The following is a 13,201-nucleotide window of genomic DNA, read 5'->3' on the forward strand; positions in this document are numbered from 1 at the left end:
GCTTTGTTGTTACGCTCCTCGTTTGAATGAGGAGACCAAGGTGCAGCGTGGTAGGCGAACATCTTACTTTTATTAAAATGAACACCGAAAAACAACAAAATACAAAACGAACAAAGTTCTGCAGGTCACACAGCAACTATACAAAAATCAAGATCCCACAAACTAAAGGTGGAAAAAAGGATGCCTAAGTATGATCTACAATCAGAGACAACGATAGACAGCTGCCTGATTGGGAACCATACCCAGCCAACAAAGAAATAGAAAAACTAGAATGCCCACCCAAATCACACCCTGACCTAACCAAATAGAGAAATAAAAAGTCTCTCTAAGGTCAGGGCGTGACATTTGTATGACCAGGTAAAATGATAAAGAAATGCATGTGCGGATCCCTTTTTCCAAATGACACGTGAACACAGAACAGCTGTAAAATTGAATCTGAAACAACAAAAAAGCTCACAAATACAAAAGCAACATAAAGGTTGAAACTTGAATAGAATATTTTACCTGAAAGAAATGGACTAATGCCAATTCAAACCTGATATTTCAGATGAAGACTTCTGAAATTAACAATATTTCAAAGATGTTGAACAGTGCAATCAGTCTCTGTGATCATTTCCTATGACATAATCAACATGAAGGTTTACATGCACTACAGTATGATGCCAATAAGTTAAAACAAATTGGGGGTACATTAGTACCTCCAGTGAGGTCTGTTCTTCTGTGATGCATCCAAGAGACAGAGACCAGTCTTTAATTACCAGCATTGTCAACATCATCGTCTCTGAGAATGCCAAACCTCAAATGTATACGATAGACGCGAGTCCTGGTTTTTCATAGTGGTAATAAGATCTAATTCCACCACATGCTTTAGGAGTTCCTTTATGGTTGTTTTGACTCGGCTGCCAGAGGTGTATCCAGGTGATATGTCTGCTCCAGTTGTCCAGTTACCTGCTGTGACAGTTCTGGAGACTTCAGTTCATGGCTTATCTTATCTAGCACCACATACACTGTCTGAGTCCCTTCCTATTTGTGGTCCTTCCATGGCTATCTCCTTAGTCCTCACTTCTGGCCCATCAGGAAGCGAGACACGTTCTCATAGACCACGAAGGTGATACAGCAGGCTGGGGTGACACGAATCAGGTTGGGCACCATGCCTTTATAGAACCCTAAAGCTCCCTCATTCCTGTGGAGGAGGGGCCAAAAGAAACACAGTAGTCACTATGTGGGAGGGAAAAAAAACAGATTGAAATGGCAGCATTGGTATGGGCAAGATTTCTTGTGGCTCTCTGTAGAGTTAGAGTTTGAAGCTGCAGATCTTCGTTGCTTCACACTGCTATGTTACCAAATCCCATGCACATGGTTATATGCACACTTAATAGTCAATTATACCAAGTTTTGGCTAGTTAACCTAAAACTAGCTGTTTTCCCTGTATGTACAGTTAACCAACAGTGTGGTCTTGGCCTACCTCCATGTCCTCCTGACCACATCCAGGACTCCATTGTACTTATTATGCTGGTCCTGCAGGCGAGCCCGCACCACCTGGTAAGGGTATGTGGTAGCCACAGCAAATATTTTGGATAGAGCTGCCATTGTGATGTATTCCAATGCATTCTGGTCAGACGGAGAGAGAGTGGGAAAGACAGAGAGGTTGGAGGAATGATGCCTGTGAGTCACTTCTTTCATAAGCATTACGGTAATTCTTCCAGAAATCCTGCAACACTTAGATGTGGGTTTTCTTTATAAGTACTTTAAAAGGTTTATTCCCCATATGGTTGAGTCATTAAAACTAGGTGTGGTTATAGAAGTCTTAATGTTTCCTCACTCTGCAGTCTGCACTCACCAGTTTAGCTTCTGAAGGCATTTTCTTGTATTTGTTGTAGTCTCTCTTCAACTCCTCATAGGCCATGAACTGCAATGCCCCGTGTGACGTGCCAAATAAACCAGGAACATACCCCTGGAGGATTAAACACAGGGGTCATATATCTGTACTTGACAAATAAACTTTGAAATGAAATGTTATATATTATCTTCCAAATCCAATTGATATGATCATGGTATTTATAATATTGAAAAATACTTACAGCTGATATAAAAACACTAATATCTTGAAAGACAATTTATCCTATCGACTACCCAGGCTGTTCCAATTCCGGTCCTGGAGGTCCAAAACACTTCCTGGTGTCCCAGATCTGAATTAGTCCCTTGTTAGGAGAAGATGACAATCCGAAGTGTTTTAGCCCTAGAGGACTGTCATTGATCAGCCCTGCCATGTGCATGATCTACTCCTACTAACACTGACTTTGCTGATAACTACTTTATTGAGGAATAAATGTACTTATTACTATGACTGTGAACAGCTGTGTAAAGTAGTTAAGTAAAAATACTTTAAAGTACAACTTAAGTAGTTTTTTGGGGTATCTGTACTGGTTTGGTGCCGCCTGGTTTGCTTAATATAAGGAATTTGAAATAATTTAAACTTTTACTTTTGATACTTAAGTATATTTTAGCAATTACATTTACTTTGACACTTAAGTATATTTTAAACTAGATACTTAGAATTTTACTCAAGTAGTATTTTAATGGGTGATTTTCACTTTTGCTTGAGTTGTTTCCAATTAATGTATCTTTACTTTTACTGAAGTATAATAATTGGGTACTTTTTCCACCAATGACTGAAATGTGGTTGTCTCACCTAGCTATCTTAATTAAGATGAATGCACTAAATGTATGTCCCTTTGGATAAGAGTGTGCTAAATTGCTAAAAGGAAAAAATGGAGGTACTGCCCCCTAGTGGTAGTCTATAAAACATGCATTCAAATCTTATGCAACTACAGTACATATGTAAAACTTCAATAAAGGCTGCACTATGTAACCTTTTGGGTAAACCGACCAAATTCACATAGAAATGTGAGTTATAGGTATGTCACTCATTGAAAGAAAGTCTAAGAAGTGGTAGATCTGTTCTATGTGGCGATTTCTATGATTCTGGTTCTTAAGTTTTGTTTTTGCCTCTTCTACTTTCGGTTTTGTACACCAAGCTTCATATATCTGAAAAAACAATATGTTTGGGTATGGAAAAGCTATTTCACAGCGGTTTAGATGGTAGAATGATTCTCTACACTACACTATACTTGCTTGTAAAATGAAATGAGGCCAACTATTCGATATTTGAGCAACCAGGAAATGGTGGAGCAATTTCTGCATAGGGAATCTTTAATAGCAGGGGTGTTTATTTTCTTTAATCACTGAACACAATCTGTGCTTATTAGAGACAGGTTTCTACTTAAGCCAGGCGGCTATTTCGTTAATGCACACAACTTTTGCACAATGAAAAGTTGAAAAGACTACCACACTGATTATTGTGACCAGTATAAACATTATAATAACAAATCCATTGTAGATCAGACTTGCAAAGACAAGACTGCCAAATCATACACCCCAATTTCGCCCATCAGCTCCATGGAGAGCTCCATTTGATCTCGTGTTTTCTTTTTGGTGGCGCCAACAATGACAGAATTAAATAAAAAATGTCGACCCAGTGTTTATTTGAAACAGGCGTTTACTTGCTGAAATGTCTGCCGATGCCCAGCTATTGAAAAGGACAGCTATTTGAGACTCAGAATTTAATTGAAGTTTCATGGTACATTGCCTAATTTTAGGCTGTGAGGGGTCATAAGGAGAAAACATGTTTACATATGACACCATTCACATGTCCTGCACATTCACTGGACCTGGACTTGACTTCTAAGCAGACAAGAGTCCAAATAAGCTCTATTCAGGATACAGCCATCATACATACAGATGACAAAACCTGGGTTATATTGAGCCTCACCCTGTACAGTCCAGGTATCCCCTCATGCCGGTAGATCTTCACCAGTGCATCTATCATCCCTTTATACTGTTTCCTGGTGGGATCAGCGTTATACTGCAGCACCAGGCGAGTCTTAGTCACCCAGATAGGGTTGGTTAGGGTGAGAGTCAATACACCTGGAGACGGAGGAAACAGAGGTGAGTTTCTGAGCTATCACACACACACACACACACACACACACACACACACACACACACACACACACACACACACACACACACACACACACACACACACACACAGACACACACACACACACACACACACACACACACACAAAATTAAACTAAACTACAAGCTCTACGCTACATTACATGGAGCCTGTGAAGCATGGAGCTGGTGAAGACATCCCTATCTCATTAAGTTGAAGTAGTCACTTGAGGTTGGTAGAACACGACACAGAGCAGTCAGTGTCTTTCTTCCCTTTACCATTGTCTGGCAGTGAGTGCAGTGCATTAGTTTATTCCACTGAACTCTAACATGATTAGGCTAGGGTAAATCAAATCACATGACTGTATATAGCCAGAAAAATAATCAAATGTCAGCAAATTGACCAGTATCTGTATACATATGAACTTTTTCCTTAGTCAGAGTCAAATATTTTGTTCCAACCAGTCAGTGTGATTCAACTAATCAAAGTCTGGACTAGAGGAGCAGACTATATTATGTTTATTTAGCTGTGTAACTGTTTGATTGGAATGAAAGCATGGACCGACCCACACTGGTCTTATGCGGATAAATCAAACAGTGTTGACCTTCCAAGTTGTGGTTATAGACATTGTATTGACCTCACGCCACCATCAGTGTGTGTGTCCCTGGGGTCTAGACAAAGGCAGTACTAACCTGCTTGGGCGGCTGACAGCAGGTGTTCTGTGGCACTCAGTTCAGAATGACGGCCTTCCTTAATGTACGCCTTGATGGCATTGTAACTGTGGGGGAAGACAGACAGTACAGAAAATGAATTGGACACTTCAATAGACAAATCCCGAAGCTACCACTGCTATTTAAAAGTGCTATTGTCAACAGTCATGTTAAGTTATGAGTTCATATTTGATTGGATAGATCACAGAGTTTCAAACTGGGCTACAGGATATCTGCCATTTTGGGGGGGGGGGTGTTCATGTGAAAAATAATTATATTATGAATATCGCTAACTGCAACAGAATACCATCGTGGATACAATTTTTATGTCTCTGTGTCCAGTATGAAGGTAGTTTCACAAGCCAATGCCAACTAGTTAGCGTAATGACTTGAAGTCTACACGAACCGTTCCTGTTCAACCGACTCTAGGGAAATCTCGAACTACCACTTTAATTTGGAGGAAATTACAGTCATTGGAGCTAATTACAGGGTTTTTTTCTGTATAGGAAATTCTTAGGCAGGCCGTGGTCATTTTCGGGACAGAAAAACTGTTTCAGTGTCAACTTAAACAACCAAAACCAGATAGAAAGCATGCTATATATACACAGTACAAAAGTTTGGACACACCTACTCACTTATAACAGAATCAATAGGCATGTGCCCTGAATGCGATATTTAATAAAATAGATTCTCCCTGACTGTCTAGCTATTATTTGACTGTTAGTACTCAAATATGGTATTATTAAAAATATATACAGTACCAGTTAAAAGTTTGGACACACCTACTAATTTTCTAAATTGTATAATAATAGTGAATACATCAAAACTATGAAATAACACATATGGAATCATGTACTGTAGTAACCAAAAACAGTGTTGAACAATTCAAAATATATTTTATCTTTGAGATTCTTCAAATTAGCCACCCTTGGCCTTGATGACAGCTTTGTACACTTTTGGGATTCTCTCAACCAACTGTCTTGAGGGAGTTCCAACATATGCTGAGCACTTGTTGGCTGCTTTTCCATAACTCTGCAGTCCAACACATCCCAAACAATCTCAACTGGGTTGAGGTCGGGTGATTGTGAAGGCCAGGTCATCTGATGCAGCACTCCCTCACTCTCCTCCTTGGTCAAATAGCCCTTAAACAGCCTGGAGGTGTGTTGGGTCATTGTCCTGTTGAAAAACAAATTATAGTCCCACTATGCGCAAACCAGATGGGATGGAGTATTGCTGCAGAATGCTGTGGTAGCCATGCTGGTTAAGTGTGCCTTGAATTCTAAATAAATCACAGTGTCACCAGCAAAGCACCCCCACACCATAACACATCTCCTCCATGAATCACGGTGGGAACCACATGCGGAGATCATCCGTTCACCTACTCTGCGTCTCACAAAGATACGGCGGTTGGAACCAAAAATCTAAAATTTGGACTCATCAGACCAAAGGACAGATTTCCACTGGTCTAATGTACATTGCTCGTGTTTCTTGGCCCAAGCAAGTCTCTTCTTATTATTGGTGTCCTTTAGCAGTCGTTTCTTTGCAGCAATTCGACCATGAAGGCCTGATTCACGCAGTCTCCTCTGAACAGTGGATGTAGAGATGTGCCTGTTACTTGAACTCTGCGAAGCACATATTATTTGGGTTGCAATCTGAGGTGCAGTTAATGCTAATTAACTTATCCTCTGCAGTAGAGGTAATTCTGGGTTTCATCATAGCACTTGATGGTTTTTGCGACTGCACTTGAAGAAACTTTCAAAGTTCTTGACATTATCAGGATTCACTGACCTTTATGTCTTAAAGTAATGATGGACAGTTGTTTCTCTTTGCTTATTTGAGCTGTTCTTGCTATAATATGCATAATATGGACTTGGTCTTTTACCAAATAGGGCTATCTTCTGTATACCACCCCTACCTTGTCACAACACAACTGATTGGCTCAAACGCATTAAGAAGGAAAGAAATTCCACAACTTAACTTTTAACAAGGCACACTTGTTAATTTAAATTTATTCCAGGTGACTACCTCACGAAGGTGGTTGAGAGAATGTCAAGAGTGTTTAAAGCTGTCATCAAGGCAAAGGGTGGCTACTTTGAAGAATATAAAATATAAAATATATTTTGATTGTTTAACACTTTCTTGGTTACTACATGATTTCATGGGTGTTATTTCAGAGTTTTTATGTCTTCACTATTATTCTACAATATTGTCGCCTTGAAGTAAAAAAACAACCTGGGATTGACTACTGAAATAAAAAATAAATGTCAGCCGATGCTTGCATGCTGTCATGTCATCTAGCATATTATTGTAAAGTTATTATCCCAGAGAAAGTAGACCAGTTTTACTTCTTCTGGTTATACATACAAGAAAAAGTAGAGTCCCCATGATGCCCCAGCACCCCAGATGTTTGGGGTGACTCCTTGGTAGAGTCCTCGGACCCCCTCCTGCTGCCACACATATTTCAAACAATGGACAATGCCATTATATTTAGGTCTCAGGTCCAGTCCATCACTCACTGCAGAAAAAAGACAAGGCAGGGGAAAACATACACTGTCAGAGTCAACAGAACATCAACTGTCCATTCAAGTTATAGCCAGGTAGCTAGCTACTCCTATGTTATTACCATGTGATGATTGCATCATTTGCAGGTTCCCAATCGTACACCTGTCAAATGTAGAAGTTAGCTAGCTGCTGCAAATCGTTTTCAGTCCGGACAAATAAACACCTTGTAACTAAGAGTTTTAGAACCACACATTGACCAATACGTTACCTGCAAATCTGATTTTGACTAGGTCAAGAGGGTGCAGCACCAGTGTTGACACGACTCCTCCACTGAGTCCTGCAACCAAATTCTCTATTTTGACATGGCTGTAGACTTGCTGGATATGTCCAGTTATGGAGAAAGGTGTGCTACTTCCAGGGGATCCCGAAGAAGCAGGAGCAGGAAGTCCTGTTGCAGCTGTCTCTTGATTTGAAGCAACAGGACTCATGTTTAGCTAGTTATGTGAATTTAGCTAGAAGTTAACATCTACTACTTAATTCTTCAGATGTTATTCAACAGAACGCGCACGTTATCATGCTACAGTAAAATCTAATCCCGGAATCCAAAAGGCACATACTTGAAATAACCACATCATATTTTAAAACGTTTTAGTGACCCACGTTTTTGTCATGTGGACAAGCTACATTTCTGTCCGGCACGACCTTTCCAATGACTCGTTCGCAGCAGTTTCGCTGCGTTCAAACCAACTGGAGGTATCCGACTTCAGTAAGTTCAAGACAACTGGGAACGAGCTCCGCCTGAGAAAAATCGTTTTGAATCGTCATCCAATTCGGAATTACAAGCCGGGAACTCGGGTCCCTTGCTTGAACTCCGACTTTCCAACTTGAAGATGATTACCGCTATTTCAGAGTTCCCAGTTGTCTTGAACGCACCAAGATCACCAAAACGTTTTAGGAAATGTGACGCAATGTGGAGGACTTTACTATCCCATAATGCAACAGTGAACGGCACACCCCCAACCACCAGCCACAAATCCACTAGATGGCAGTCTGTAGATTTACCACAGTGTGTTATGAAGCTCCACTTACGTTGGTGATCTGAAATTGTAAACAAAATGAGTTGCTTATGGATGGGTAATGTAAGTCCTGATATGTTATTATAATAACGTTGCATGCATAGAAAACTAGCATTAGCATATCCTAGCTCTTGTGTGACTCCCCCTTTAGGATAGCTAGTGTAGCTAGCTCGTTAGCTAATAGATGCAACCTCAGGCATTTTCATTATTTGGCCAACGTTAACTAGTTCTTGCTCACTGACAAGCCCTAAAGAGCCCTCTAGTCTCATGAAGCCTGTCATTTCCAGGTGATAAAGACCACCAAGTCAGTGACCCTGAAAGTTTGAGAATATGTTCAGTTGAATGTAGCTAGCTAGCTACATTAAGTTACAGGGTGTAGGTAACTTACAGTAGCTAGCTAGGGTATATGTTTTCTGTTCAGCTTAGTGTTTTTCTCTCATCCCCTGTAGCTAGAGCCTTACATGGACGAGAAGTTCATCTCTCGTGCATTCGCCACCATGGGAGAGCTTGTGGTGGGGGTGAGAATCATCCGGAACAAAATGAACTGGTAAGACGGGAGAACATTAGGCTACTGAAGGGTTATGACTGATATACTTTTTTTTGTCTTTGGGAATGTCTAGTAGCCACTGTATATTACTATCACTATTCAACAACAGAAGAAATTGCACAAACACGACACGTACATGTATGTGTTTTGGTCCTTCTCCACTTTGTGTAGGGGTGCAGCAGGCTATTGCTTTGTTGAGCTGGCGGATGAGGCCACTGCTGAGAGGTGTCTCAGGAAAGTCAATGGAAAGCCTCTCCCTGGAGCCACACCGGTACAGGACCACACACACACAGCACTTAATGATTCCACATTGATTTCCAATCTCGAATCGACCCATACCTCCTTCACCTATCTCAGGCACTCTGATAAGATTGGATATGTATAGGGCATATGGTGAACTCTTGATATACCCATTAACTTTATTAGAGATAAATAACGTCTGGAATAATCCATTCTGAACAAAACTCTCTTCTCTCCAGCCGAAGAGGTTCAAACTAAACCGTGCCACATACGGAAGACAAGGAGAGAACAGGTATGTACTGCATGCCTCTGAACTGACTTTGTCCAGGGATTAACAGAGCCTCCTTTCATACAGTAGAGAAGGTAGTTGTGTGTAGATGAAAGAAGGCACTTTTACTCCATTCGTTTGGTATGTTCAAGTTGTCTCCCATCACGGATGTAGGAAATATCCCAAATAATCCACGCTTTTCATTCATTACTCATTATAAATAGCATATTGATTTTTAATAAATATTATGTTTATTCATAAAGGTTTTCTTTCCTGTATAAACAGAGGTGGTTACTCAGACAACAGGTACAATCAGCCATACTCATACAACAACAGCCAGTACTACCAACAGTACCCTGACTACTACTCCAACTGGGGCTATGACCAGAACACGGGCAGCTACGGAGGTTACAACTACAACCACTATGACTATAGCAATCAGGTGTGTTCTCCCACCCCCTCTACTCTATCGCTCTTTACATATACATAAGCGGTACCATGTTGTGAGGAAAGATCTGTCTCTTTGTTTTAGGGTTATGGGGAGACTGAAGATGATGGATTGGAGTGTGAGTGCTCTGTTTTCTTTCATTTCTCAATCTTCATTATACAAAAAAGTGGCTTAAGTATTTGACACTATTTGACATAATGTATTGGACCCAGGCCAGGAGTATAGCCTACAAACTGTCCAGTCTGTCTGATCTTCATGGCTCTCGTGCTGTGCCCCTTTGTCTGTGTGCCTTGTGTGTGTGCCTCCTGCAGACCCCATGGTGGCACTGGATGTGGTGGCAGCCAACAGGCAGTACATGGAGGAGAGTGAGGAGCTGTATGATGCCCTCACAGACTGCCACTGGCCTGCCCTGGAGCCTCCTGGTCCAACTGCTGCTGCCCCATCCAAGGCACAGTAGAGCTAGCAGACCCCCTGGTCGACAGACAGCAACAGTCAGACTCTCTCAACCTCTCGATGTGGATTGTTTGGAACAGCCCAGTGTGAAGGTTCAAAGGGTAAAGGCATCTCGTCCTGCCTGCCAAGAGTAGCTGGTCTTCAGTGTCTCGTACACTTGCAATGGGCTAAGCTAAGCGAACAGACCACAGTGTATGATTCGTGTGAACCCAGCTCCAGTGACTGAAAGGATGCCCCCCTCATGTTTGAATTTTTATTTTTATTGCTCACCCCCACTCATTTTGGGGGGGGTTATTGGGCACTGGTTTGGTTCCAATTGCCCAATGAACAGGCTTGTTTCGGTGCTTGATGTCTTTGTAATCATATCTTCAAGGACTGCGGTGCTAGTTTGAGCCTGTCTTTTCCCTCCCTCACATAGCTACCTTTTTCATATTTATTGTCCACACTGGAAAATAGAATAAGATTTAAATATAATCCCTATTCGACACCCCATTCAACCTATTGATTATCTATCTAGGGTCACTTGCTTCTTATTGTGGAGTGGAAGACTGTGTAGTGGGTGTTTTAAACCTTTCTCCTCCACGTTATAATTTGAAAGCTGTGGTACAGACAGGATTGTTGATTCTGCTTTATGTAAATACTCGTCAACAGAAGACAATGTGGAAGTGCGTGTATTCACTTTATAATATCTTACATGAATAATACATTATAAATGCTTAATAAATGAATATAAATGCTTTTACATTTTTTTATATAATGAAATACTTTAATAAATAGGTTATGAATGCTTATTCTTCAGAGTTATTACAAGTGTAACTGTTTCATCAATGGCAAATGCTATGTCCTGTATAGCAGGATATGATGGTATTATTTATGGCTAGTCTACAGATCGCCTCATATTACTGTAGTAGAAATACAGTATCAGATCAGCTTGTTCAGTGATAATAGCTCCAAGACCACATGCTGACTGCAGCAAAGAATATCAGTATCTACAAGCTCACATCACCAGTGTTCATATTTCTTGCTTTTGACAATAAATACTTGTGACATTGATGCTCTGAGACCGACATGTATTAAAATGTGGAAAAACCTAATTCCGAAACACACTTCAAGGCCCTAAAATAATATGTTACTCTATTTGAAAAGATGAACTACAAACCTGCTCTTGTAATAACAAGAGTAGAGAAGCACAAAAACTATGATATATGTTGTTTTTTTTTTTATTCACCAGATGCCCAGTAATTAATTGAGGGGAAAGTATTCCTTCCTAGAATCCTCAATTATAGGCTGGAATCAGAATCCTGAAACAATAGTAAAACAGCCATTCAGCTTGCATCTGGCTACCTCAATCATTCCACACACCCAGCACCAGAGAGAGAGTCTATCATTGCAGACTGTTCTCATAAGACTCAATGTAACATAGTATACGTATATCCAGAACACTAAAAATAGTATGTTTAGTTTGGTATGCTTACATAGAAGGTTTCTTATGGCAAAAACAAAAGTAGGTTGGAATGGGTGGGTGGATCATGTGAACGTCTAACACCCCAAAGGTTGCGAGTTCGAATATCATTATGGACAATTTTTACATTTTAGCTAATTAGCAACTACTTAGCATGTTAGCTAACCCTTCCCCCAACCCTAACCCTTTTACTTAACCCTTCCCCTAACCTTAATCCTTTTAGCTAACCCTTCTCCAAACCTTAACCCCTAGAGCTAGTTAACATTAGCGTTAGACACCTAGCTAACGTTAGCCACAACAAATTGGAATTTGTAACATATACGTTTTGCAAATTTGTAACATATTGTACGTTTTTCAATTGGTAACATACGAACTGGATGATGGACATCAACAAATTAATACATACCATATGAAACGTAACATATACTAAATCAGTGGTCACCAAACAGTCGATCTCCAAGGCATTCCTAGTCGATCACCAAACATTTCTGTAAAAAAAACAACGATAAAGCCTTGCGTTCCTATTTCTTGTTTTTGTTTTGCCTGTTGCCCTAGCACCGGGAAGGCAAAGTGTTCCCATGTTTAACCATTTCATGTGTCTGAAGGTAGAACTCCGCCTACCCGGCAGGCCCAGAGAACAACTCAAGTGCATCTATAGGCCTACAGCTGGCCAAAGAGATGGCTCAGATGACAGTGTCTGCACAGTTCCTCGAGCCATAGACTGGAAAAAATAAGCATCAAACGCACAGCAAAGTTGATACTGAGATTTAAAAACTTTTAAGACCATGCCTAGAGAGAGAAAACGGATACAGCAAAGAGCTGCTGTTTTTATGTGTAAGTTAATGTTTAAGTTGTTATTCAGCACTGTCAACACTTTGTTCAAAACCGCTATAAGACATTAAATGTGCATTCTCCCTACTTCCAAACGCTACAAACAGTACTGCAGCTGCAATGAATGAGTATAGCGAAGTGTTCCGATCAACTTGTCTCTTTTAATATCAAGGAATATTTCACTTTCTCTGGACATAGGAGTAACAACATGAATTGGTGCATGAGGCAGAAATAATGCAGTGTGACTTGAGTTTCGCCATCAGCTGGAAGACTGTCCTCTTTTCTCAGCAGAGGGAAGGAAGGTGTAGGGACAATGAGTCGGGTGAGAGGCAGTCTCACCACTGGTCCCTCCCTCCCCTCAAACTGACCATCAGATGTAGGCCATCAGTCGAAATATATATATATATATTATTGTTCTGCCCCTGAACAAGGCAGTTAACCCACTGTTCCTAGGCCGTCATTGTAAATAAGAATGTGTTTTTAACTGACTTGCCTAGTTAAATAAGGTTAAATAAAAATTATGCTCACTTAGCAGTGCTTCACGAGTAATACAACAAATTATCTATTACCAGTGTGATCATCTACCAGTTTTTTTTTTCTAAATGGTCTGAGAAGAACAACATTGGCAGGGTAATTCCAGC

At 40.5% G+C, this 13,201-nt stretch overlaps 2 protein-coding genes across 3 annotated transcripts; one reads left to right on the forward strand and one right to left on the reverse strand.

The window, feature by feature from the left end:
- Positions 1-49: 49 nt before the first annotated feature.
- Positions 50-8,175, reverse strand: LOC139390720 (solute carrier family 25 member 32-like). Its single transcript, XM_071138043.1, has 7 exons — positions 7,504-8,175; positions 7,098-7,248; positions 4,716-4,801; positions 3,834-3,988; positions 1,842-1,955; positions 1,467-1,612; positions 50-1,183 (listed from the first exon to the last, which is right to left on the reverse strand). Exons 1-7 carry the CDS (start codon positions 7,721-7,723, stop codon positions 1,060-1,062), a joined length of 996 nt encoding a protein of 331 aa, XP_070994144.1. The 5' UTR covers positions 7,724-8,175; the 3' UTR covers positions 50-1,059.
- Positions 8,176-8,266: 91 nt separating this feature from the next.
- Positions 8,267-11,071, forward strand: LOC139405814 (tRNA selenocysteine 1-associated protein 1-like). Of its 2 annotated transcripts, none has more exons than XM_071148245.1 (7): positions 8,267-8,374; positions 8,761-8,858; positions 9,030-9,129; positions 9,338-9,390; positions 9,652-9,808; positions 9,899-9,932; positions 10,126-11,071. In XM_071148245.1, the coding sequence occupies exons 1-7, from the start codon at positions 8,351-8,353 to the stop codon at positions 10,269-10,271; spliced, it is 612 nt and encodes a 203-aa protein (XP_071004346.1). In that variant the 5' UTR covers positions 8,267-8,350; the 3' UTR covers positions 10,272-11,071. The 2 variants fall into 2 exon arrangements, with proteins under 2 accessions (XP_071004346.1, XP_071004347.1); XM_071148246.1 differs by lacking the exon at positions 8,267-8,374 and adding an exon at positions 8,560-8,598.
- Positions 11,072-13,201: the final 2,130 nt, after the last annotated feature.

The sequence above is a fragment of the Oncorhynchus clarkii genome, chromosome 3 (genome assembly GCF_045791955.1).
Source record: "Oncorhynchus clarkii lewisi isolate Uvic-CL-2024 chromosome 3, UVic_Ocla_1.0, whole genome shotgun sequence".
In the NCBI taxonomy this organism is placed as follows: domain Eukaryota; kingdom Metazoa; phylum Chordata; class Actinopteri; order Salmoniformes; family Salmonidae; genus Oncorhynchus; species Oncorhynchus clarkii.